The following is a 25,428-nucleotide window of genomic DNA, read 5'->3' on the forward strand; positions in this document are numbered from 1 at the left end:
ATGGGATGTGCCTCGGTGCAGTACATCAGATCTCTGGTTCTGAGACGTTCCTAGAGCAGGAGGCGGTGCAGCCCGTTGGCTGGGAGCTCAGGTGTGCCTCCCACTTCACCCAGCCCTCATCTTCATTCCTTCCCTACGTGTCATGATCAGATCTATCGAATAGAGCTTAGAGTCTGCACAGCGAAACCGCAGTGCTGCAGGGTAACAAAGACATTAGAACAGAACTCTCGGGTAGAATAATTGAAAACGTGTCTTCTAATTTTAGTGGAGGGTGGCTACGGTCATTTAATTTAATTAGATTTATTGATTGCATGTTAATGGGTTTGCTCCTCTGGCAGGCTCCCATCCCTCGGAGTGTGAGCGGGGACACGCAGACACCGCGCTCGGAGCCGGCAGAGCTGTGCCAGGAGCAGCCGTAAGTGTGAGGGGTGGGCACGGGGCCGTGGGACACGCGGGGACACCTCCCTGATGGCAGCACCGAGCGGCTCGGGGTCACGGGACGTCTCGGCAGCTCCTGCGGAGTCAGCGCGAAGCACGCAGATGGGATGGTTCTGTTGACTTTTTGCTGTCATCAATGAGTCAGCGGCAAGTCCCAGTCTGTATGTCGGCAGGGAGGGGCAAGCCAGGAAATCAGTCACAAAAATGGAAAGAAAAAAAAAAGAAAAAAAAAAAGAGAACCCCCCGAGAATTCGAGCCTTACTTGGTTGCTTTTTGAAGTTTACATTTTGTTTGAGCGGTTGATAAGAGCGCGTTAGTCAGCGCGGGGCGTGCTGCTCCTCGGCGTGCCCGCCCTGTGCCAGCACGGCTTTGCACCGCTGCGACCGGCCCCCCGAAACCCCGCAGCGCTGAGCGCTGCTCCCGCCGGCATCCCCACGAAGGGTCCGCCGTGTGCGGGGCACCGCGCTGCGGGAAACGCCTGGACACCACGGGGCACTGGTGGCCGTGCTGCGGGGTGCCGTGTGCGTGCCCCGAGCCGTAGGGGCTGCACCCCCAGGAACGCAGCGGTGCCACGGGGCCGCGCCCCGGCCATCCCTCAGTACCTTGGGGCCGTACCCCGGCTGTGCATCACCGCCACGGGGGCTGCGCACATGGCCATGCGTTACCGCTATGGGGGCTGCGCCCCTGGCTGCGCGTTAGCGCCGTAGGGTCCGCACCCCCGGGCCTCCATTAGCGCCCCAAGGACTGCGCCCCGGCCATCCGTTCAGTGACACGGGGCCGCACCCCTGGCTCTGCCTCACTATCGTGGGGGCTGCACCGCCCGGCCACGCAGCAGTGCCTGGGGGGCTGCATCCCGGCCCCGCGTTACCGCCCCGGGGTTATTCCGGACTCCCCGCGCGCACCAGGTACGCCCCCCCCGAAGCCCCGCCACGCCGCAGCCCGGCCCGGCCCATCCCAGCCGCGCACAGCCCCTCCGCCCGGCCCGGCGGGGCGCGGGGGGTGATGCAGCCGAGGGCGTGCCGCTCCCGCCGGATAAAGGCCGGGCGGCGGCGCGGAGCCCGCGCAGTGCCGGGCGGGCGGCGGCAGAGAGCGGAGCAGCGCAACGCAGCACAGCGCGACACATCTGGGCCAGGGCAGAGCAGCGGGGCGGCGGCACCGAAAGGCGCGAGGCGGCCGCTGAGCGCCGCGCTCTCCCCGCTCTCCCTCTCTCTGCCCGCAGGAGGCGGGCGGCGCGCAGCCGGGCGGGACCGGGGCGGAGCGGCGGCGGCGGGGGCGGAGCGGGGCAGCGCCATGAGCACGCAGGCGCGGGGCCAGAGCGGGCGCAGAGCGGCCGATCCCGACGGTGAGATGCCGGCCACCGAGAAGGACCTGGCGGAGGATGCGCCCTGGAAGCGAATCCAGCAGAACACCTTCACCCGTTGGTGCAACGAGCACCTGCGCTGCGTCAACAAGCGCATCGGCAACCTGCAGCACGACCTCAGCGACGGGCTGCGGCTGATCGCGCTGCTCGAGGTGCTCAGCCAGAAGCGCATGTACCGCAAGTACCACCAGCGGCCCACCTTCCGCCAGATGCAGCTGGAGAACGTCTCCGTCGCCCTCGAGTTCCTGGAGCGGGAGAGCATCAAGCTGGTCTCCATCGGTGAGTGCCTCCCAGCTCGCTCCGCTCGTTGCTTTTTCTTTAATTTGTTCTTGCGCCGGACCTTTGCCCCTCGGGCCGTGCACACGGGCGCTGTGCGGAGCTGCTGCAGAGCCGTGCGGTGCTGTCCCGCTGCCAGGGCCGCAGCATCGCCCTCCCGCTGTATTCCAAACTGTACTGTTACTTATGAGACGAGTCCGTGCTTTCTGTAGCTTGCACTCCCGAGGAGCCGCGGCGCGTTCCTTCTGTGCGGCTTTCCCTAATGACCCCCAGGTGCCTCGCAGGGACACCACGCCCCCCAGCCCATCTGCAGTCAGGTTCCAGCGCAGCACTGTGCTGCTGTTGAAGTTGGAGGAACGGAGTGGCTTCTGTTGCTCGCTGGAGCCCAGCAGATGATGCCAGTGCTCAGACTGGTGCAGATTGTCTATGTGCCGCTTTCCGGCGAGGCTGTGCTTAATCCCCGTGCTACGTAGGTTGTGGGTAACAGACATTACCGGAGCTCTGCTGGCTCCCGGGGTGGGTGGTTGGTGCTTGTGGCGCTGGGTCCCTCTGTCTGTGCCATGCCAAAGCGTGAATCCCTGCAGAACTGCAGGCTCTTCTGGGGGCATGGAGGCTGCCTGAATGCAGTGTCCCTCAGGAATGTGCGGTGGCTGATCGGGGTGGCTCAGGTGTGGCCACAGCATGCTCTGTACAGCCATAATCTGAATGCCTGAGAGGCCTGTGGGAAGGAATGTGAGTGCCTTGTAGTTCTCTCTGCCAGATAACTCTAACTGCTGGCTGCTGATGAGTCTGGCCTCAATGAGTTACACAGCTGAGTTTGGGTGAGTTCAGCTCTACTCGTGTCCCTGAAACTCTTGGCCAAAGTGAAAGCTGTTTCGCTTCAGAGGCTTTAGTAACATTGGTAAGAAAACGTGGACTTGTCTGGGATGGGAACCCTTCTGGAAGCCCATGCCTGGTGCAGGAGGTGGACGCTTGGCAGCTCCTCACACTGGGGCCATTTGGGTGCCCTGCAGCAGCCCTCAGAGGGACAGCAGTTGATGCACTGGGAGCAGGGCTGGTGCTAGTGACTTGCTACACGTGTGCCCTTGACCTGCAGCTGCCCAGCTCCTTGGCTGAGCTCTTCCCTCCTGCTGCATTGTTTGCCCTAGGAAAGTGTAGCTGCTCCAGCTGCTTTCCTATTCCTCTGCAAGGCTTCCTGACAGACTCCAGAGATCAAGGTTGCTCCGTTGGGTCTGGCTCTGCATGGCTTCCTTCCGCAAGGCACTACTGTAGCAGCACTGCACTGCCACAAGATAAGGTTTAGCTGTGAGGTGTCTGTAACCACTGAAGGCATTTAGCTGTTTTGTAGATTATTTATCCTATATTGCTTCTTAAAAAACAGCTCGTAGCTGGAGCTTTGGAGAATGAGGTGACTGTGACTCTGCATGAAGGGGTTTGCAGCCCATCCATTCTGTGTGGGTGGAGCAGGAGCCAGGTGGTGGGGCAGGCTCTGACTGTACATATGGCCCTGGATAAACTGTGCTGCTCCTGAAAAAACATCCTGGCTTTCCAGAAATGACATTCCAAACAAACCCTGTGGCATTCTTCTCGATGAGCTGAAGCCCACGCTGCCTCTTCTGCAAGCTGCAAAGTGCTGCTTGCCTGTAGTGCTCATCTCCCTGTGGCTGTGCATTCTACGGAACTTGGGACTTCATCTTTGGTTTTCAGTCTCTTTTGTGCTGCTGAGCAAACATGAGGCCATGCCGGGGTCTGGAGCTATGTACAAATAAGGGCTTTTAGGTGGAGGACTTTTATGACCAGGTTGGCCTTTGGGGCTTGGGGTGTTTAGGGCCAGCTCTGAGCCAAATCAGCTGGGGAATCCAGACGGCTGCAGCTGCTGGATTTCTAGCATTAATAATGCCATCAAATCTCTGCTAAATGGATGCAGTGCATGTTCCAGTTATTATTTAACTTCCAGGAATGCTTTGGAAGCCATGCGGTATGACTTAGCTACTGCTGCTGTACTACAACCCACACCTCTGAAACCTTGCTACTGAAGAAGTTTGATATTCCAACTTTGTCTTATTGATCTGATTATATTTGGAGGAACCAATCAAACTTATGTTTGACCACAGCTTTTAATTCAGTTTGGAGCAGGAGTTAGGTTCAGCCTCTCCTACCCCTTGTTTAGCCAATTCCACAGGCAGTTCCAAGATGCTTCTCCTTAAGGCACAAGGTGCCCTCGCTACAGTGCAGATCTGTGACTTGTCTGTGTGATCTGCAGTTTAAAATAAAAGAAAAAAAAAAGCTGTAAAGCAATGCTCTGTGCTGTGCTATCCAGTGACAGTGGGATGGAAGGCCTTAAACTTGTTAGGGCAGGTGATCTGAACATGAGGAGTCTTCGGCTTTGTGCAGGGTAGCACTGAAGTGTTAACAAGCGCTAAGTCTGGCTTTTTTTCTCTGCCAGGCTGAGGATAATTGCAGATTCCTGGGTGCTGAGTGGTGTGCAGGCGCATTGTGGAGTAGGACGCCAGGAATGCAGCGCACAAGGGCTTTGCTCTTGGCCTAAGGAGCTGATCGGCTCTGGAGATTACTTTGTATGGGAACCACACTGTGCCTTGGTAGAAGCCACACACAGAAAATTGCTGGGAGGAGGTTAAGGTTTAGTTTGGCCCCAAGCTTGCTCCCAGAAACCCTGTTATCAGGTGGTAGGAGTCAACTGATTTTAGCTTAGGAGCAGAGGTTTTCAAGGTCTGGAGCCTGGCAGGCAGTTTCTGTCACCTGCTCTGCTCGCACCCAGTGCTCGCCTGCAGCGTGGTGTCTCCTGCAGCAGCAGGGTGGGTGCTGAGCAGCTGCTTGTTTTTGGTACAACGTGGAGGTGGTAATCCTAGACTGCAGCACTCTGATTGATCAAACCGAAAAACATGTGGTTTCTCTTTGCTGGGTTGCGCTTTCATCAGTTAAGCGAGCTGATCTGACTTGCCTTCCAGCTGCAGGATGCTGGGCAGTAACACGAGAAAATAGGGGGGGAGAGGTTGCGGGGGTTGTGTGACAGTGCTGCTGCCTGCTCCCGTGTCACTGGGATCTAGTGTTGGCTGCAATTGAGCATTTGGCTTTAATGTTTGTCTTTGGTTGTTGGTGAACTACAGGATGACAAAACCAGTTGTGAATTCCTAGATTTCTTCTAAAACTGGTTGAATGTATTATCCTGTAATACTCGGAGCTAGGTGCTTGACAGCTGAAAAAAGGAAAATGTATTTTCAGCCTGTATACACTTTGGGTCTCTCTCTGTCTCTCTCTGGTTGCTATTAACACATCATAAGAAGGTAGTCAAAACACACTTGCATTTTGTCTGCCACTTACCTGTGACTTCCCTGGAGGCTGTTTTCTGGAAAACATCCAATGTTTCTTGGAAGCAGGTTTCTGCTTCTTGGAAATGTGACACTTAATCCTTCCACTCTAAAATTATTTTTGATAGACTGATGGTGGACCTTGCTGCTGGAAAGGCCCTGCTTTCTAATAACCACCTGGTTGGGCTCCTCAGGACTCTGTGTTCCAACAATTTGAACTGTTGGTCTAAAGTGTATAAAATCATAGTACATCCTCAGTCAGAAGGGTTCCATAAGAGTCATTGAGTCCAGTGCCCGGTCCCATGCAGGAATAAGTGGCTTTACGTGAATTGTTTACTCCAAGTTAGTGTAAGCTACCTTAGGTGGACTGTTCTAGTATTCTTCTACATCTGAAAGTAAGCTTACAAAGTGATCAGGCTCTTCTGTAAAGTAATTTGGGACCGGTAAGGGTAATGTGCTAAACATCTTTTTTGTTTAAGGCACTGGAAAACTATACCCTCCACTCAAGAAGGACTGAAGTCTTGACTGTTCTGTATTCTAATGCTATGCTCTGTATTGGCTTACATGGAGATGTTTAAATCTAAGTGGGGCAGGATAACTATTTTCCTAGCCTACAGTGTAATCTAAGAATGTGGTTAACCTTGTGTGTGGTCATGCTTCTGAATTCCCAGTATTGTTCTGCCTGCTCCTTATAGTGCAGAGTAAAACAATGAATCCCTCAAGCTTTGGAGGAATTTTGTTTTCTCTTTGCCCCTTGGAAATAGACTCTGTGGGACCTGAACAAGAGCCTGTAGGGTTTAGGTTAGAAACAGATGCTGACAAGGACATCAGAGAGAAATGGTATGTTGCAGGTGATGCTGGTGTAAATGGATCTCTACTTCACTGTAATGTTCTCTGCCACCAGCATCAGGTGTACCTGTGTGTGGACTTGTCATCCTTCACTGCCTGCTGTGATATACAGCTCACAAGCATGGTATCTGGCCTGTAACTCCTTGCAGTAATGAAGGGAGAATGCAGAACTCAGAGACATGGGTTTGGCTCTTTTTGAGCTTGGTGCCAGTGTGTGTGAAGAGCCTGGCCCACCAGTTGTTGCTTGTGAAGCATCAAACCTGTCTTTGGCTCTTGAAGAGGCAGCCAAGCTTTCTGTTGAGAAACCTTTAGGCTCCTGAGAAATTTTCTTGCATGTGTGTGTGCCTGCAGTAGTGCTGTGGCTCTGTTCCAGGGCAACTGCCTGTGAGATGGGCTATTCTCTCACAAAGGCAGTGATGGAGGCACATGGCAGGTAGAGGTGGGTGAGGATTTGTCGCTGCTGTCTGCTTGGACTTGGCAAGAAAAGCGTAAGACTTTCCAAAAGCACCTGTGCTAGAGGAAGGAAACATTGTGTAGCTGGGTGTTAACTGCCGGGGAAAGAATCCTAAACAATCTGTAAAAAATGCTAAGGGAAGGCATTGCTCATCCCTGTAAGGAGATCTGAGTAGTCCTTGTAACAAGCTTCACAGTATTGTACTATTCGCATTCGAATTCTCATTCGAATTCTTGCTAACAGTAGAGAGGAACAAATACATGTCCTCTCTTATGGTGTTTTGGGAAATGAGTAGCAGTTTTCATGAGAAAAGTACATGTGAAGCCTGCAGTAGATGCTATTTTTTTTTTTCTTGCCTGCTGCAGTTGTGGTAGCAGTGGTAAGGACCCAACCCTGTAACAGTTGCCTGGGTGGGGTGCGTTGGGGTGAGCTGCTCTCGCTCCTCCCAGGACGTTGATGGTGGGTTCAGAGTTGAGTCAACTGAGGTTATAGCTTCAGTGGGCTGAGCAAGTTCTGCTTGTTCATGGGGATTAATGCAGTGAAGCTCCAGAGGAATTTCTTCCCCACGTCTTGCTTTTGCTTGGTACAGATTTTATTATTCTCTACCCACAAGGGAGAGGGGGAGAGAGAGAGGAAAAAAAAAAAAAAAAAAAAAAGAAAAATTTGTAGTTCACACTCCTGCCTGTTCACATTCCTCCTGAGTATCCTGTAACTTAATAGGGAAGACACTTCCTTCTGCATTGTTAGGAGCTAAATCCAAGATCCTGTAGTTCCTTACAGTGGGTTTGTTTTATCATGACCAGATGGTTCTCTGGACTATAACACTGTCTCTGAGCTTTCTTCAGCTTTGTCACTCTCTACGACGAACCTTGAGTGTCCACATAACATCTGGTACATCATAGTAAGGAATGAATCTGCTGTAGAGGGCTTAATGGCTTACAGTTCCTAATGCAAAACACTGTTGTGCTGTAAGTTGGAAGTTTAACATCTGTAGTATGATGCTAGCAAAGTAGAAGCAAGACATTGCATGTGTGTTTCAGTGGTAGTACTCATGGCCCTTGCAATGGCTATTTCTTTGTTAGGAAAAAAACAAGTGAGGCCACTTCAAACAGCAGCCAGATGTGGTCTTGCCTAAGTTCCTGGGGAAGCCTTGTGCTAACTGATGCAGCAGCAGATGTTCTCCTGCCCTGGAGCTGCCTGGGGTGGGCAGGGGCTGGAGCAGCAGAATCCAGTCCCTGCTGGTGTGGTGGAGTAGAGTAGCTTGGGCTTCCTGCTAGTGCTGCCATTGGAACAAAGCAGCCATAGCTCTTTAGCAAACCAAACCCTCTGAGGAGAATGGTCTTTCGTAACTGTACAGTTCTTGTTGATGGTGTGCTTCCTCTAAATTTGTTGAGTAGCGTTCCCTACAGCTTAAGGAAGCAGATAGTGCCACCCCACTAGGTGAGCTAGTCCATGCTGAAGTCAAACTCTTACTTTAAAGCGTAAGTTGTTCCGATATATCACTGGCCTACAGAAAATAACTCTGAAGTTCAGCAGACTGTGGCAGTCGGCCTGCAGGTTGGTTGTGATGTGGCTTTGAATGCCCAGGCAGGGAGCACTCCTGCAGAGGGACGAACGGTTTCTCCTAACAGCAGTGAGAGGCTGTGCAAGCTCCCCTGGCAATACAACTGAATAACAGCATGAAAATGGCTGCAAGCTGTGGTGACATCATGAGTCACCTGCTCCTTCTGCCTTGCTGCATGGCACTGGGCAAACTATGACTTATTTCTTTGTTGGAGCACTGGTGAGCTGGGTTGTGCTCCATGGTTGTGCAGCATGGCTCCCAAGGGCTGGCACCTCTGAGGGCAAAGTGGACATGGATGGCCCCCAGATCTGATCTTCTCGACCCCAGCCTTATGCTCTGCTGGGAGGAGAGCAGCCCACAGTGCCTGACATGAGACAGTAGGAAACACAGCAGCTCTGATGCTTAGCACTGGTTTTACTGAAGCGCTTCTGGAACCAGATCTCTTCCACTCAGGCCTTCAGCTCAGGCAAGCTGGGTCAGTGCAGGCACACGCCGCCTTCTGCAGCAATCCTGGGTGTGGTGGAAGCGTTTCTGTGGCTGCAGAGCAGTAACCTAAAGCTGTGAGGCCGCCCTTCCTGCTGGCTCATGGCCGGGCCGTTTCCACCCGCCTCCTGCACTGAGGCCTGCAGGGCGGCTGCATGGCCTGCGCCTGGGGCAGCTGTGACCTGTTCTTGCCTGCGGCCCTGTTGGCCAACACAGCTGCTCGTGGCTGCTTGCTGTTCTTGATTAGTCTACAGCTGCCCTTGCAAGGTGACAAAAGCAGTGTGTATGTGTTCCTGAGGCTGTATGAAAAGGCACTGGTGTGGTTGGTGGGCTTGAAGCACGCTGTAGGTGGCAGCCCATGAAGTGCCGTGTAAATAAGCTTTGAAATGTCTCCTCCTGGGCACAGTGCAAGAAGCTGTGGGAGCAGACTTGCACGCTGAACAAACATCCATGATATGTGAATCTGAAGGTTATTCAAACACAGAAGAGGAAATACTGTTCCCTGTGGCTAGATGCTAACACGCCCTGCTATCCTTCTTTTATTTGGTGTAATTAATTGCTTTACGTTGCCTTTTCAAACAAAAATCTTCTAGCAGTCACTGCAGCATATGCAGCAGTCCATTTGGTGGACTTCTGAGACCAGTCCTTGTGCGTCTGAGAGCCAAAACCCTGCTGTGCACCTTGGAACATCTTTGGTGCAGCCTTCCCTTTGTCACAAGGCATGTGTGCAGCAGGTCCCTGGGCTCAGGCAGCGTGAGCAAAGTGTCCAAGCTGCAGCTGCCCTGTCCTGTCCTACATATGGCTGTGGTGCATCACCCTGGCTGGGAAGGGGCCTGATGACAAACGTGCCTTGCAGATAGAAGGTAAAAATCTTGTGTTAACCGGACTTATGACCCTTTCTGTGAAATGGGGAACATTGGCTTGTTGAATGGCGTTGGTGCCAAACGGTCATCTTGACGGTGCAAGAAGCTGTGAAGTAACACTCAGTCTGCAGATCTTCGCAGGGTTTCCTTCTTTGTAAGGCTCTGTAACTGAGTTTATAGATTTCCCACATAATCTGTGGCACTTGAGGCTGAGTCTGCTCTAAAACACTGAATTGAATGATCTTTGCATTGATCTGAGTTGTTCCAGAAATACTGAAAAGCAAGCTTCTGGACTGCTATTGGATGTTCAACACAGGTAAACTGTGACTTGAGTGGGCCTGTTTCAACACCTGGGTACTTCTGCAAAGGTGCTGCTTGTTGCAGTACCTGTTAGTCACAGTGGTTCTCTGTCACTCTCACAGACATAATTTGTTTTCAAATTTCCCTGTGGGGGGAAGTGTTGGTGTCTGAGCAGACCTAACATACCGACTGTGGGAAGACCGGGATACTAATTGCATTGTTTCGCCTCTAATCTGGCTGTTGAATAACTGTGGCTGCATGCAAAATGTCTGATAGCTTATGTAACTGCTTGAACAAAATCAATGATCTAATTAAAAGTCAAATAAAAGCAAGTTTGGTTGTATCTGAAGATTACTTCTTTTAGGCTTGTGGTGAAAATGCAGCTATAAAGAAAAACTAGGCTGTTGACTGCTAGGGAAAATGTGGTGACTCTTACAGGAGTGTGAACATCCAGTGCCATAGCCTGAGCTCAGTGCTGCATGCTGTGGCTTCTGAATGCCAGAAAAAAATGCGTGAAAGCTGCTGGTCTGGAACTCAGGGGCTTTCTGTAGTAGTGCAGTCAATGCTCCCAACTCATGAGCGGTTGATCTCAGTGTGGGTGTGCAGGCTACCACCAGAATTATATGAAGCTTGCTGGCCATGGACTTGTTGGCTTCTGTAATCTGAGAACTTCTAAAACCTGCCTTGCGGGGATTCTGCTATGCAGTAGTAGTTCAAACTGCCTGGATTAGTTTGGAGGTCTCTTCTGAATGGCTAAAATGGGCCATGATGAATCTTGCTGTAGTACTTATAGCCTTGATGAGTGGATGGAGAAGTGACATTCTGTTCCTTATGAGAATCAGGCTAGGTAATGGAACTATCTATGCTGCATCTTGCTCTCGGTCAAAGCCTGGGTAAGGATAACTGGAGAGCCTGTGACTGATCTGTGCTGTGCTCATATTGATTCACTATCCCAAAAGACCAACATGAGCATCCAAGGATAACTGTACATCTGAGAAAGTGTGCCTGTGTCATCTCTCAAGAATGCAGAGAACTTTTCCCTTCCTACAGACAGAAAACAAAGCCTGTATGTGAAAAGGAAATTGGTGAGAGCTAACGTTGTGCTGGGTATGGGAACTCCTAGCCCCTTGTGTGGGTGTGAGCTTTGTGGTCATTGTGTAGTCCTGTGGTGTCTAGTGCTGTTAGAAATGAGTAATTAGACACTCTTAGCTGAGCACAGTGTGCATGCTGGACAACTGAATGGCTGCGTCAGTTAGGAGTGGTGGAAGAGAAGTCCTACTGCTCATCAGTACAGCTGCTAACCCAGCTGGCACGGGTTGTGTTCCTGACCTTACCTAGCAGTAAGTAAGGGTGAGGATTCCAGTTCAGTCCAGCTGCTGAAAGCTGAGTGAGATCTCTGTGGTGGACTACAAAACCAGGCTATTGAGGATTGCTGTGGTCTTGGCTGCTGTGTGCCCTAGTGCTTCCCAAAGCTGTACAGAAGCAGCACAGCTAACGGCTTGCCGGTAAGAGTTTTTTCCACCCAAAAAGAAGCAGGAAAGGTCTGAGACTTTCTTCCAGTGGCCTAGATTCTCCTCTGGTACGTAGGGGTTTAAAAAAAAAAAAAAAAAAAGGCACCTTTTACGTTTTTCACTCAGCTCACGGCCGCTTTAAAGGCTGGATGGCACAGCCCTGACCTTGGTGCTGTCACAGCCAGATGATTAGTGGCTGCTCAGTGAGCATTAGTGAACAAGCTAACGACTTGCAGACATTTACAGAGACAGGAGCATGTGGGACTCCTGAGGAAGGCTATTGCAGACACCTTGTCCCAAAGAATTAACCCTGTCGCCACCAGCATCCTCACTTTCTGTGAGCTTTGGCATGCAAGGAGTCTGTCGCAAAGAGATGTGTGTGTACATATAAACAAAGGCTGTATTCCTAGACTTTTCCCACTGTGTGGCATGTTAACAAAATGCACGTCACTTGTATTTTATAAAATAATAGTTCCCTATTCCTCAATACCTGTGGGATACAATGCCAGGAGGCAGGATGGTGGTGCCCTGCTCTGTTAGGGTGAAGGGTGTTTGGCTGCCATGGCTAAGCATCCCCTGGATGCAGCTGTGACATTGCCACTCCCAGTTGAGGGGTTTCTGGGGTTTCTTCCCCACTGCACTGCGGGAGTTGATGGGAACTTAAAAATGACAGTCCTCCAGAAATGAGGATTAGCCTAGAAAGAGCTTTGTGTGAGGAGGTGGTTTGGAGCATCCTGTGAGGTCCCACGGGTGGCTCGCTCTGCAATGCAGACAGGCACCAGAGCCCCAGACTTGGTCCTTGTGCCATCCCACAGTTATTTTCTTGCTCTGGAACCAGAGATGTGCCACCTTGAGCTCCTGGCTGCCGAGTCTGCAAGAACGCGTGACCCAGGATCAGGGCACACCATGGGGTAAGCTTCTGCGGGACAGACCTTCCCTGCAAGGTGCTTGTGTAAAGCAGTGATAAGCTGTGGCACTGAGGCTTGCCTTATTCTTTGGTGCTGCTGAACAGGTAAAACACCAGTTTGGCAGCTGAGGCTACAGCACCAGGGGCAGCAAACATGAGTGAGATGCTGCTGGCTCTATCCCAGGGAGCAGCTGAGGTGTGTGGGTTTCCGAGTAAAGCTCTGCCCAGCACCTGTGGCTGAGCCAGGGAACCCCCTGGAACCAGCAACAGAAAAATCTGCCTCAATACATCTGCCTTATACGTTGCTATGGTATCACAGCATAGCATAGTGCTGAACTCAATATTTAAAAATGAAGTAATACCGTTTCTGATAGAGCTAAGTAACTGAAGCTAGGCTATGTACAACTAACAGGTTTTTTGTTTTTTTTTTTTTTTATTAGGAGGGAAAAGTGAACTGCTTGACATAAACTGCTGCAGCTATTGGTTGAAAACGCTGCCTAAGGCAGAGGAAGCTTAAATATTTTAATTAACCAACTTCATTACTTAAACATAGGCTACAGAATATTTCATGTTCTATCTGTAAAGAAAGAGGACTCCTGAAGCAAAAACCTGGGCAGTAGATGTATTCAAGCTCAAGCATCAAAATGAAGAGGTGCAGCCCAGTCACCATCTACAGGAGAAATACCCATGGGATTTTTGCTCCATCTAAAGGGAGGTAACAGTGAGGCATGCTGCTAAATGTTTTTATGGTGAAACTGAGGAACTGGTAAGAAGCAAGGTGGCCTAACATGGCACTAAACCTGGTAGGGGTATGGTCATGGGTACCTACATCTGAACGTCAAAAGCACAGACTGGTCTCATGCAGGCTAGACTGGACTTGCCTGTTTGAATTAGTGTGCCATTAATCTGTTCTTGGATAACACAGAATTGGTTCCTGGGAACTGACGACTGCTTAAATAGCAAAGCTATGGTGTGCATGTGCAGAAATGCAAATGATACGTAGACTCTGGGGTGGAGATGTGCTGTGGGACATGCAGTGACTGTCTCTGGGCATAAATCTTACTCCTGATTAAGCTTGTCTTTAGTGCTCCTGATAGGTGTGAAATGAGGAGGTGGTACAGAAGGAGGCAGAACAGTGTGGCTGTGACTGTTTTGGCTCTAGTGACATTGCCCCTAAAGCCAGTGCTTCATTTTTCTATATTGTGTTAGGAATCCAAGATGCAGTTGGCTTGCAAATGTGAACGATGTGAGGCTGCAAGTGGAAGAACTAGATCCCGTGGCTGGGTAACTGGCTGCACCCTGTTCGGTATGTGGCAGAGTGCTGTCCCTGGAGGCCATGCAGAGAGCTTGTGAAGTTTAGAAGGGTTTGTGTGAAGTATTTCGTCAAAAGGCTGCAAGTCCAGCTTCCTGAGAGGAAAGGTGGTATCCCTGCATGCTGGCTAGGATGTGCTGTTAGCAGTCAGAGCCCATCGTGCCTGAGGAGCTCCCAATAAGGCTGGGTGATGCTGGCTGTGTCAAAGCAGAGATCCTGCTGCCTGCAGAGGGGGCAGCAGGATGGTCCTGGGTACAGGGTGGGAAGCAGCGCTGTGATGACTGGCTGCTCAGGGTGATGCTTGTGCATCTGTGTGTCCTAAAACTTGGCTGTGCAGTGAGCACAGACAGTGACGGAGTGCTGGGAAGCGTGGGTGAGAGGGTATGCGCTCTGCACAGGCACGTGTCATGCAGCTGTGGTTAATGTGTGCTGAAGCTGTGCCATTAATCCCATCTGGCCCTTCTTAAGGTGCTTAGAGACCACCCGTGTGACTGTGTCTCTGTCTAGAGCTGCTACAGCCCTCCTGCTTCTGAGTGCTCCTCTCACAGGGGTGTTGTCCAATAAGCTGCCACCGCTGGGTGAATTATATGGGCCTGCGCCTTGAGTGAGCAGCTTGTCACCAGAATGTCATAAATGCGATATTCTCCTGTGTGGGACGATGAGCACTCTCTATAGTGAGGATGTGATTGTGTTAGAGATGAATTAATCTTTCCTATCACTTTTTGAGGAAATGTTAAGGCATAGACAGCTGACTTCCTGATAAGTTCTGCAGTAAGCTTATCACAAAGCTGCAGACAGCTATAGAGTATCAGTTACAGGGTTTTTGGGCTTAAATACTTTCCAAAAAAAAAAAAAAAAATCTCAGGGCTATGCTGTTAGGTGCTCAATATCAGTGAAAAAGACTTGGACAAACCACAAATCCTTCCAAAAGCTGAAATAACTGGTGGAATATCTTCTGACGTGTTACCCACTCAGGACATTAAAGCGTGCTCCAATCTCAAGCTGTTTAGTGCTGCAGCATGGTGCAGAGATTGCAGCTCTGCATGGACCAACCATGAATGAGGATTTCCTTCAAGCACTGTGTCCTTACAGTGATTCTGGTTTCAGATGGAAAAATTGAATCTCAATGTGTATTGTGGCCAAGGAGTTCCCCAGACAGTAATCGTTTTTGATAGTTTCCGACGTGTTGGTTTTGGCTTCAGGAACTCCATCCAGGCAGCCTTCATGCCTGACGTCTGCTGCACAGAAGGCATTAGATGGCTCTATCTGAACGGGCTCATTTATCTCTAGAGAGCTTTACACTCTGTTTCTTACAGCCATCTTGACCTACTGAGTGTGAGTAAATTTACTCCTCAATAAAGCAGAGGTCACCCTGGCATCTCGAAGTCTCTGCAGCATATGTGACTGCTTGGCCTTACTGCTCTTGGGGATAGTGCCAGAAGTGCTGGCAGTGTGGTACCCAAGGTGTAGAGTGGGAGAAGCAAGGCGAAATGATGCAGGTGGGGTCAATTCCATTTTTGTCTCCAGCGCACTGATGCCTAATGGTGGAGCTGCTGGCTCATTCCCCCTTACGTTGAGCTTTTTTCTTTTTTAACCCCAGTAATTTAAGACATAAGACAGTGCTAACGACTTGTCATGTGCCTCTGTGTTGGTCCCTGGAAGATATTTTCAAGAACTGGTGAAGTCTGTAGCCGTGCTTCAACCTGCAGTGAACGGTTGAGGTTTAGGACTACCTTAATCCAGAGATGGTTACGGTGCTCTCACCCTTCAGTGCTTTTGTTGTGTTACATTTGCAGAAATCTGACTCCACAGCTGCTTTTATCAGTGCATTCTTGCTGATCAAGGCTTGGTTTTCTAGTTGTGTAGGCACAGGATGTGTTGCGAGAAGGCACTTTTTTGTTTGCATGCAGCAACATCCTCCAGTTATCAGACTCCTAGATAAGTATTTTTTGCATTTGACTGAAGTTTTTATGCCTCACTTAGGATAGAACCACATTGCTCCGGAATGGGTAGCAGTGTTGCTGACCTGCTGTGCTGGGAATGCAAAGGCTTTCTGCGCTGCAGCAGCATTGCTGACCTGATGAGGGTCATTCCTCTTCACCATCCTGTGCCAGAGGGTTGCTTAGTTTCAAAAGCAGAGACAAGCATTTCTCATGGCTGTCTCAGCAGGATGTGGCAGAGGCAAGAGAATGCCTTTCTTCTTGCCCCCCTCCTTTCAGCATTTAGCAGAAGTCTACTTTCCAGCATGCTTGTTCCCAAGGCTCAGGGACTTTCCTCTACATGTAATTCCCAAATGAGTAATTATCTTTTGTGGCTTGCTCTCATCATCCTTCCGGCCTCCTAGTGCTTCCCTGCTGGTGTGGGGACGTGATCCTGTGCTTCCCACGCCTTTCCCGGGCCTTTCTCAGAATTGTAGGGGGTATCATATGAGTCCCAGATCCTTCAGCCTTTCATCATATGGGAGATGGCCCAGTCCCCTCATTTCTGTGGCCCTCCACTGGACTATCCCAGCAGTTCCCTGTCTTTCTTGACCTGAGGAGCCCAGAACTGCACGCTGTTCCTGATGTGGCCTTGCAAGGGTAGTGCAGAGAGGAGGATCACCTTCCTCATGCTGTTGGCCATGCTGCTCGTAATGCACCCCAGGATGCCGCCAGCCTTCTTGCCCACTATAGCACTCTGCTGGCTGTTCGGGCGCAGGTCTCCAGTGGGCTTGGTGTGACCAGTCACTGTGTGAAGCTGCCCTGTGGCTGGGACCCGCCATATGCAGCCTCACCACGTGCCAGAACATCCTCAGTGGAAAAAGCCCTTGGCAGCATGAAGGGCTGCTGCATCTGCAGCTGCACTTTGCTTGTTACTTTACCCCGAAAGCAGAGCTCTTCTGTTGAGGGCACACAGCAGTGCGTCCATGTCCCTGTTGAAGGCGAGTGGGAGCTGCGGTGGCCTGGCTGACACCGGATGAGCTCAGCAGAGGGGAATGCGCTTTGTTTGCGTGTGGGGCTGGTTGTCTGGCGGTTTTGGTGGTGATGTCATGGCCTGCAGCAGGCCCGCTTCCCATTGGCAATCCTGGGAGCTGCGGGGGGCTTGCAGGAGCCGGTGTCATCAGGCAGGGGGCTCGCCAGCCTCGCTGGGGCCTGGGGCACGGAGCATGGTGGTGCAGAGGGCTGGGGCTGGTGTGCTGCCTCATGGGGCTGGCAGCAAACAAAATAGTGCTTGTGGAAGCTCACTGAAGCGCAGAGGCTGGACACTCACACCGACTTTTTCCTGAAAAGGAAAATAATTAGCGTGGCATTCTTGTGCATTGTCTGGTGGCTGGGTATCTGCACCTGTGGTTCTGCAGCTGCAAACCAGGACTTGCTTGGCAGAGGCAGCTGAGTCTTAAGCAGCTGGTGTGAATGGTAGCCCTTACCCTTTGCACTGTATCCTTGCTCTTCCCTGAGGCAAGCAGGCTCTCCTTGTGCCTGCTTGTCCTTCCCACTTTGGGATGCTCCTGTGGTAATGCTACTGAGCTCAGGTGTCTCTGATGCCCTCTCCTTCTGCAGGAGCTCCCATGGCAGAGTTGTCCCCAGGGAGCACTCGCTGCAAGAGTCAAAAGGGTGTGCATGAGTTTGAGGAAGAGCCACAGGCAACAGCCGCATGTCAGATCAGCATGTTTTACTTGTCTGCAGCTTAGTGTATGGCTCTTAAGGCCACAGGAGCCCTGTATCAGAGTGAGAGTAGGAAGGAATGTGATGTAACTTTTTTCCTCCGCTCCTGCCCTAGGAGTTCCCAACTCTGAAGTTTCTGACTTCTCCTTCCAGCCACATTGGGTTCCCACTTGCTTTTGGAGTAGCTGGGCTAGTGGCTGCCAGCTTAAGCTCCCTTCCTGTTGCACCTTACTCTTCTGCATGTGCATTGCTAAGTAGGTGCCCATTAAGAAGTTGGGCAATACTATTTCAGTGTGTGTTTTGCTCCTCAGAGCTCCGTTGGTTTGATTCTTTTTGCATTAAAGGCTTTATTTTTTTTCCCAAGCTTTCACTGAAGGGGCTGAATTTGACTTTATTTTTACAGTTGCCTGTTGTACCTCCTGAGAGTTCCTTCTCAGAGGCCCAGCAGGCATGCAGTACAGGGGCATGGATGTGATAGCTGCCTAAGGTCTTTGACTATGTTGGATGGTTTCAAATTCAGTTAAAGTTTAAAACAAACAAAAAAAACTTTTGAACCCCCTGAATTATAGGGTTTAATCTCCTGATTTCTAGAATGTCAGATTCCTCTGAGCGGCTCAAATTTCTTAATAACTGATCACACGGGTAGGCAGAGAGGAAAATGGTTTCCATCCTCTTGCAAAAAAAAAAAAAAAAAAAAAAAAAAACCAACCAAACAAAAAAAACACACTACTTTCCCATCCTCCTGCTTGTGTCCAGATCAGACTGTTCATAGTTCTCCAGTGTAGTGCCACCCCTTTCAGAAAAATTCTTGTTAGAAAGCAGTTATGGAACTTTTTACAAAGCTTGGTGGAGCTGATGCGTTCAGCTAAACTTCCTCAAGGTGCAGATGATGCTCTGGGGCTCATTGGCAAAGTTGACCTCTGGCAGCATCTGTGCTGCGACTTAGCACAATACAGAGCCTTGGCTGATATTTAGGTGAGCTGAGTGTAGAGAAACACTTCTGTGGGTCACAGCACAAGTTGCAAACATGGCTGAGATGCAGTCTGGAGAGTGTTGCCATTAGAGGCTACCAGGTTATGGCTACGAATCCAGGAACCTGGCTGGAATTCAGCTATCCTGGTGCCAACTACGTGCGGGGAGCACAACTTGTGCTTTCCCTGGGTAAGCTGACTGCATGCGTCCAGATGGCAAGCTGTGTGCTGAGCTCTGAGAAGCTGCAAGGTAGACCTAAGCTTAAGGGCTCATTGAAGGAAACAATTGGAGTATGTTCTGAAAGCACAGAGGAACCCATGTAATTGATTTAAAGACATCCTATCCCTACAGAGGATGTTGCTAATGTCTTTAGCAGGCACGGTAAGCCTGTGAACACATACTGTATGCTTTGGTGAAGAATTTCCTTAGACAGCTTGCTCATCTTAGCTCCATCTCATCTGTATACTACTTCTGTTTGGCATGCACAAGCAATGTGGGGAAGGGCTTTGGAAGAGCTCAGTTCAGTGTGAGGTTTAGTTGCAGAATATAAGGCCTTAATGAGTGCTCCAATTTTGATCCCCCTACAATTACTGTAACTATTCAATGCTAGATGAAAATAATTAGAAAGAATTCATAAGCTGCAAGATAACAGCACTTAGAATAAGTGATGTGTAACTGAGATGAACTTTGCACTGTATGAGTTCCTTCCGTGAAGAAAGTGCTGTTACTGGACCACACCTTTATTTTTTAAGGACCATATATTTCAAGTTTGCCATCTTCTTCCACATAGGCATAAATGAGACCAACATGAAGACTGGAGAGAGTGAGTGCTTCTTAGAAGAGGTGGATGTGGAGATTAGTCCAAGCTGTGTGAGCTTTCACATGTGAAGGCTGGAGGCAGAATGTGTGAGATGGCTTTGCTCACACCGATCAAGCGGCTGTAGCTAAGAAACAGCTTTAAAAAAAATTCAGTACTCAGAAATGCATTTTCAGTCCTTCGTTTGTTTCACAAGACTTAGCACAGTCTGTATTACAGCTCAGTTTAGTAAGGAAGCTGTCTGCTGCGGCAGCTTATCTTGTTTCCACTAATTGTCCAACAGAAAATGACTTGCAGTGCTGCTGTGGGGCAGAGTTCAAGGAGCCTTGCCACAGCTAGTGTAGTACTTGTGCTTAATCTCAACCTAAGGCAGACTTGCACATAAGCAAAATATGCTATTTCAAGGCTCGCTTATAACACTAGAACTTTTTTGATTTGTGGAATGATTTCTTTTCAGAGAGGCTGTTGAAGGTCATATTCTCCAAGACAAGTACTTATTAGGTTCAGCTCATTCAGATTGCTCAAGGCAGTGTCCTCTTGAGTTTGGACATACCTGATGATGGAGATGTTACAGCCTCTCTGGGCTTCCGCTCCAGTGTGCGACAGCCCTCACGGAGAAGACTTTTTCCCTTTTTCCTGGAAATCTGCTTGGAATTTTCCGTGTTGTTGTGACTTGGAAACTTTTAAATAGAGGAGTGAGGGGCCTCTTGTGCTGCATGTGGGATGATTTATTGTTTTGATTTATTAACACAATTATTATTATTTTTAACTCTGAAAACCATCTTTCTTCTAGTATAAACCTGACTGAAATAATAAATGTGTGCTGGGCTAGGAAAAACCCTGAGATGGGCAAGGGAGGCTGTTGTGAAAGATGCGTAAGAACACAAGAATTTCACTTGAAGGGCTAACTCCTGAGATGAAGCAATAATTGTTTTTATAGCTTAGAATACAATTGTAATTTGTCCAAGGCACTTAATTTAAAGGCAAAAGATGTAGAATGTTCTTAGTCATGGATATCATGACTTAAAAGACTGAAGACAGCTTTTAGTTAGAGAGCCAAGATAAAGCGGGGAATCTTGGTGTCCTGCTTGCTGTGGTGCACAGCTTCAGGTGAAGTTCAGAGGTCTCCACTGGAGTAGGTGAATTTGCAAGCTTCAGATCAAGGTCGGGTTTCAACTTTGACTCTTTCTGTTGGGACAACTGAAAGTACAAACACAGAGCACCAAGCTTTGCAACCTTGGTTGTTTTCCACATGGGAGCTTGGGTTGTGAAGTGTGTTGTTGCCTAAGGTTTACAAATGGCATGTTTATCTTGAGATGGTTGCATTTGAGGCTCAAACAAGTTATGTTAGTGGCTTTAAACTAGGCAATGTAATGTCTTCCTCTGCACTCTAAAGAGTGCAGTGTTAACGTGTCCAAGTGTAACATATCATATTAATATTTAGTATAGAGCAACAATTATAAATCAGCTCAAGCAGTTAAAACTTGGTTCTGTTTCAAGACTGAAATTGGCGTGTACTGCAGTCCTATGGAATCTCCATAATCCATTTTTTGGGCTGGTTGCCACTTAGTTAATAGGATAATAAAAGGGTCAGAATTACAATCTAGACTCTGAGGTGTGATGGGGGAAGCAAACTAGCTCTGGTTCGGTCTGTTTTCCTCTTTACCCTACCAGGCAGCCACTTAAAACCTAATAGCTGACTAAGAAGCAGGATACTCCTACATAAAACTTAATGTTGTAGTCTATATATAGGCTTTTTTCTTTTCTTTAACAGAAGAGTGAGTGCTTGAGCTGTTCTGCAGAACCAACACCGGCACTGAACAAGCAAGTTGTGCTGGCAGCCATCCCACAGCACTCGGCCTTGCCGCCGCGCTGAGTGCAGGGCTGGGCTGTTTGCTGGCTGCTGCAGGCTGGCTTCAGTGTGCCAGTTGCAGCTTGGGCCTAAGCTGTATGCTGCTTGGAGGCCACAGGAAAAACAAACAAAAACCGTGCTATAAGCTACTCCTTTGGGTGCTCTGATGACACTTTTGAATTTGCTTGTCTGTTTGCTGCTGGGCTCAAGTCCTCACAAGTGCAAAAGCAGACATCTCCCACCAGCTCCAGTGAGCAAGCTATTGATGCTGTGCATGAGAATGGCCCTTGTAGAGTTTGCTGAGGATTCTTAATGTGAATTAAGTGCACACAGGGCTCCTTACTTCAGGCTGTGGGAACGCACCTCTCCATGCCCTGAATGCACACTTAGACTCATTTGTTGCAACCAGAGCCTGATGTGAGAGTATAACCTAAACTACTAAGCTTTCATCATTAAGATGGGGAAAGGCCTCCAAAATCACCAAGTCCAACAGTGAACCTGTCCCTACTATGTGCATTTATAGAATCATTAAGACTGGGAAGTACCTCCCAAGATCATCAAGTCCAGCCACAATCCATCTCCACCATGTCCACTAAACCATGACCCTCAGTGCCATACCTCCATGTTTCATGAACACTTTCAGAGACAGAAACTCTCCCACTTTCCTTCCAATTGCAGAGCCCTGCCACTCTTTCTGAAAATAATTTTTTTTTTTAATATCCAACCTGAACCTCCCCTGGTGCAACTTAAGACCATTAATTGTTGTCTTATCTCTGCTACCTGAGAGCAGAGACTGACCGATGACCTCGTGAACGTGGTGTAAATCTTCCCATTTTTGTTCATCAGACTTTGCCGATGGTGGAAGTGTGTGCTGCAGGGGCTGTGTGGTTGCATTGTGCCCCTGAAGCAGTGACTGCAGTAAATGTGCATCTCCATGCTGTAGACTTACCACAAGCTTCAGAGGAGTAATCAGAAGAACATGGTTTGAAAGGCTCTGTAAGGCTTCAAAGTGTAGACTGTATGAGAAATAAGTATGACTAAAGTAGTGTTCATGGTAGGAAAGCAGTGCTGCAAGATCTGCTGTTCATATCATCCATTTTCCAGTCTGGTACAGCCAGGAAAAGTGTCTTTAGGCAAACCACGGGATGGGTGAATTCCACTGGAAAACTGGCCAAGCTGTGGTACATGACAGTGCCTGGAGTAATAATTGTTGGTGCTTAAGTGTAACTGGAAACATTTTTTTTTCTATGTTCCAATCTTGGATGTTTTACACTGGCAGTGTGCGCTTGGTGGAGGTGGTTGCAGGCTTGGTTGTACTGAGTGGGTTAGTACAGGCCCAGCTGGTCTGCTGGTCTGTGTCTGGTGTCTGCATGTTAACATCAAGAGACCTCCAAGAAGAAAGACACTGTATGGTCTCAGTTCGCTATTTAAAAGAGTTCCATCAAAGCAGAGCCTTTTCTGCTTTGTGGAAAACTCAAAGCACTCCAGCAGAGCTGAGCTCTACACTGCTGGTTGGAAATGAAGCTGCTTTGGGCTAGACTCTGATTTCTTTGTGAACCTCAAAGGGTTCTTTTGAATTCTGAGGGATTTCAGAGCCCAGGCGAGCCAGGGCTGAGCTCTGGTGGAAGCTGGAAGGGATCCCTGTGGGTATTCCATAGGGTGCTGATAAAGTCTGTCCTGCCTAGAAGTTCTCTCTCCCTTCTCCCCAACCTAAGGGAGAGTAGACAAGCCCTCCTGCAAGCAGGCTTGGAAAAAATTACATCATGAGATCCCTATGCATGTCAGGAAGTGTGGGGACTGTAAGAGCAAACCAACTTTGCTAACAAAGTACCGCTGCAGGGACAGCATCAGCCTCAGGGAGGAAGAGCTGTCCTGCTCCTGCTGTGACCTCTTCCTGCTGCTGGGGCTGGGGGTTCCTGTGCTGCAGGGGAAGCTTTTGAGCGTGGGCTCTTAACCCTGCTCTTGTGTTGTGCCCTCAGAGGTGGTGGGGCTGGAGGAAGCTGCTCGGCTGCTGCAGTGACCACAGTACATCTGCCTGAGACATATTTATGTGGTATAAATATGGAACAGGCTATTTTTTATCCTAAGTAACATGCGTGTAGCAGTGTGCTTGAGGTGACTCTGTCCCGCTGGCTTTTATCCCTGGGAATGCTGGATGGCGTTCTGAGACAAATTTATTTGTAGCACACTAAATCATTGCTGCATCCATTCTAGTAAAAATGCTGATGTCAGTATAAATCCAGAGCTAAAGCTTGGACATGTTTCTGGCATGAGGCTGCAGCAGCCTGCACTGTGTTGTGAGGGCTGGTCCTGCTGTGGGATGGGTGTTGGGGCACTTGGTATGCTTCAGCCTTGGTAACTGCTTGTGCATCTTTGCACTGTGCTGAGCCAGCCAGCAAGGCTTTGGGATGCTCCTGTGCTCAGAGAAGTTGTGAATGCCATATCCCTGGAGATGCTCGAGGCCAGGTTAGAAGGGATCTTGGGCAGCCTGATCTGGTGGGAGGCAAGAGATTTGGAGCTCAGTGATTTTTAAAGTCCCTTCTAACCTAAGCTGTTCTATAATATATGAAATGTAACTGTGCCTTCTGCTGTGGTGCAAAAGCTGCTCAGCAGTGTTTGTGTGATGCTGTCTTTTTCTTCACAGCTGCTTATTAAAAATCCAGCAGGGTTTACTCACTTTCTGGCTGTCTGTTGTACATCTCAGACTGAATGTGAGATCAGCTATGAGCATTCAAGTCCCAGACACTTAGCATTGTTCTGTAAGATTAGTCAAAACTGATGCTTTAAAAAATGTAAATAAAAGCCAAGCAAAATGAAATGTTAGCTATTGAGAAAGATAGCATGCCACTCAAGGTCTGATGTTGGAGTATTATCTGCTGAGGACATACTGTCCTATTGTGAAACCATGTGAATAGTAACAGCTTCATGTGAACACTGGGATAAAGGAGATGCACTGTTGCTTGCTTTTTTTGGTAGCTGTTCTGTGTAATCACTTTTTTTTTTTTTTTTTTTTTTTTTGAAAGTCAAGACCTCTGTATGTTGATAATATGCTATTGAAGTACTGCTGTGGTACGTGAGGTGAATAGGAGCGAGCGTTTAAGAAGTGTGCTCCGCACTTGCTGACTTTACCTATAAGCATCCTGAATTTGAACTGTAGGCCATCAAAGCACTGAACACTTTCTGTTTGCTACCTAGTGCTCACTAAGATCCCTGGGCAATTATTCTGGTGGCAGTTGCTGCTCTGAATGATAAGATCAGGTGCAAGGGCATCCTGAAAGGTTGCAGGATAACCCTGTTTTGGTTGAGATCAAACAAACCAGGGTTGTTGCCTGTGCAAGTGCCTGTGGGTGACCTAAGTGCTTCTTACCTGGATTACCTAGGCACAAGTGAGGAACTTAAAAATGTGCCTCTTATAGAATAGGAAATAATCAGATGTCTGTCTTTTGTCTTCCAGATAGTAAAGCCATAGTTGATGGAAACTTGAAGTTGATCCTTGGTCTGATATGGACCCTTATCCTCCACTACTCGATTTCCATGCCTGTGTGGGAGGATGAGGGTGACGATGATGCAAAGAAGCAGACCCCCAAGCAAAGGCTGCTGGGCTGGATTCAGAACAAAATCCCTTACCTGCCCATCACAAACTTCAATCAGAACTGGCAGGATGGCAAAGCACTTGGGGCTCTCGTTGACAGCTGTGCTCCAGGTAAGCCTTTGGTCAATGTTTCCTTGCTCCCTCTTCTTTGGGCTGCTCTGCTGTTCATAGAGGGGGAGGTTTTCAGAGCTGTACTGAAGGCGGAAGCAAGGCTGTCAGGAAAACCGGAGTCCAAAGAGACCAGCTGTGGAAAGCAGCACGTTGTAAATGATCTGGCAAAGACAAATACTGGCCTAAAGCAGAATATGCGTTTGCATTGTTGGAGGTGCTGCATCTAAATCTTATATTGGATGCAAGGGACAAAAGCACACGTGCTGGCTCCCAAGTGCAAGACAGACTTCTTCCCACAGCAAGTGCCAACAACCTCTCAGCTTCAGGGTGCAGCAGGAGACTTTGTGTGTCCTCCTGAGAGAGGATTGCACAGGAGTGCAGTGCAGTCAGAAGCTGCACGCTGCCTGCAACTTCAGTGTTTAGCAAGTTACAACTGTGCAGCTTAAGGCAAGCAACGTGATGAAGTGTGAAAAAGGCAGTTTCCTCACTTTCTCATAATTCAGCCTTGCTAATGCAATCTGGGGTAGTGTTGCAGGCAGCTGAAATCCCTTCTTGAAATGTGCTGTAGGAGAACCACCAGAATGTAAAGGATCCCTGGGTGTATTTGTGGTGAATTTAGAGCAGCATCTTCCACAGTTTAAATGTAAAGCTGTTCTCTGTGTGGCTGACCCAGAAGCTGTATGTCTTTTGTGCTGACAGGCAAGGTGGGTGGGAGGCTTTTGGAACGGGCTGTCTAAGGCTGAGTTGGAAGAGCCCCCGGAGATGCTGGTTGTTGTCTGAGAAGCATTTCAGCG

At 49.1% G+C, this 25,428-nt stretch overlaps 1 protein-coding gene across 4 annotated transcripts in view; it reads left to right on the plus strand.

The window, feature by feature from the left end:
- Positions 1-1,728: 1,728 nt before the first annotated feature.
- Positions 1,729-25,428, plus strand: part of FLNB (filamin B) — a gene marked incomplete at both ends in the record, with an annotated part of 65,516 nt that continues 41,816 nt past the window's right edge. For 3 of the 4 annotated variants that reach the window (XM_079540325.1, XM_079540326.1, XM_079540328.1), the window contains 2 exons: positions 1,729-2,077; positions 24,386-24,634. In XM_079540325.1, the coding sequence (XP_079396451.1) occupies positions 1,729-2,077; positions 24,386-24,634 (598 nt within the window). The remainder of the gene's footprint in view (positions 2,078-24,385; positions 24,635-25,428) is intronic. The other variant, XM_079540327.1, reaches the window with a different exon arrangement.

Source organism: Tetrao urogallus (genome assembly GCF_951394365.1).
Source record: "Tetrao urogallus genome assembly, chromosome: 10".
NCBI classification, from domain to species: Eukaryota; Metazoa; Chordata; class Aves; order Galliformes; family Phasianidae; genus Tetrao; species Tetrao urogallus.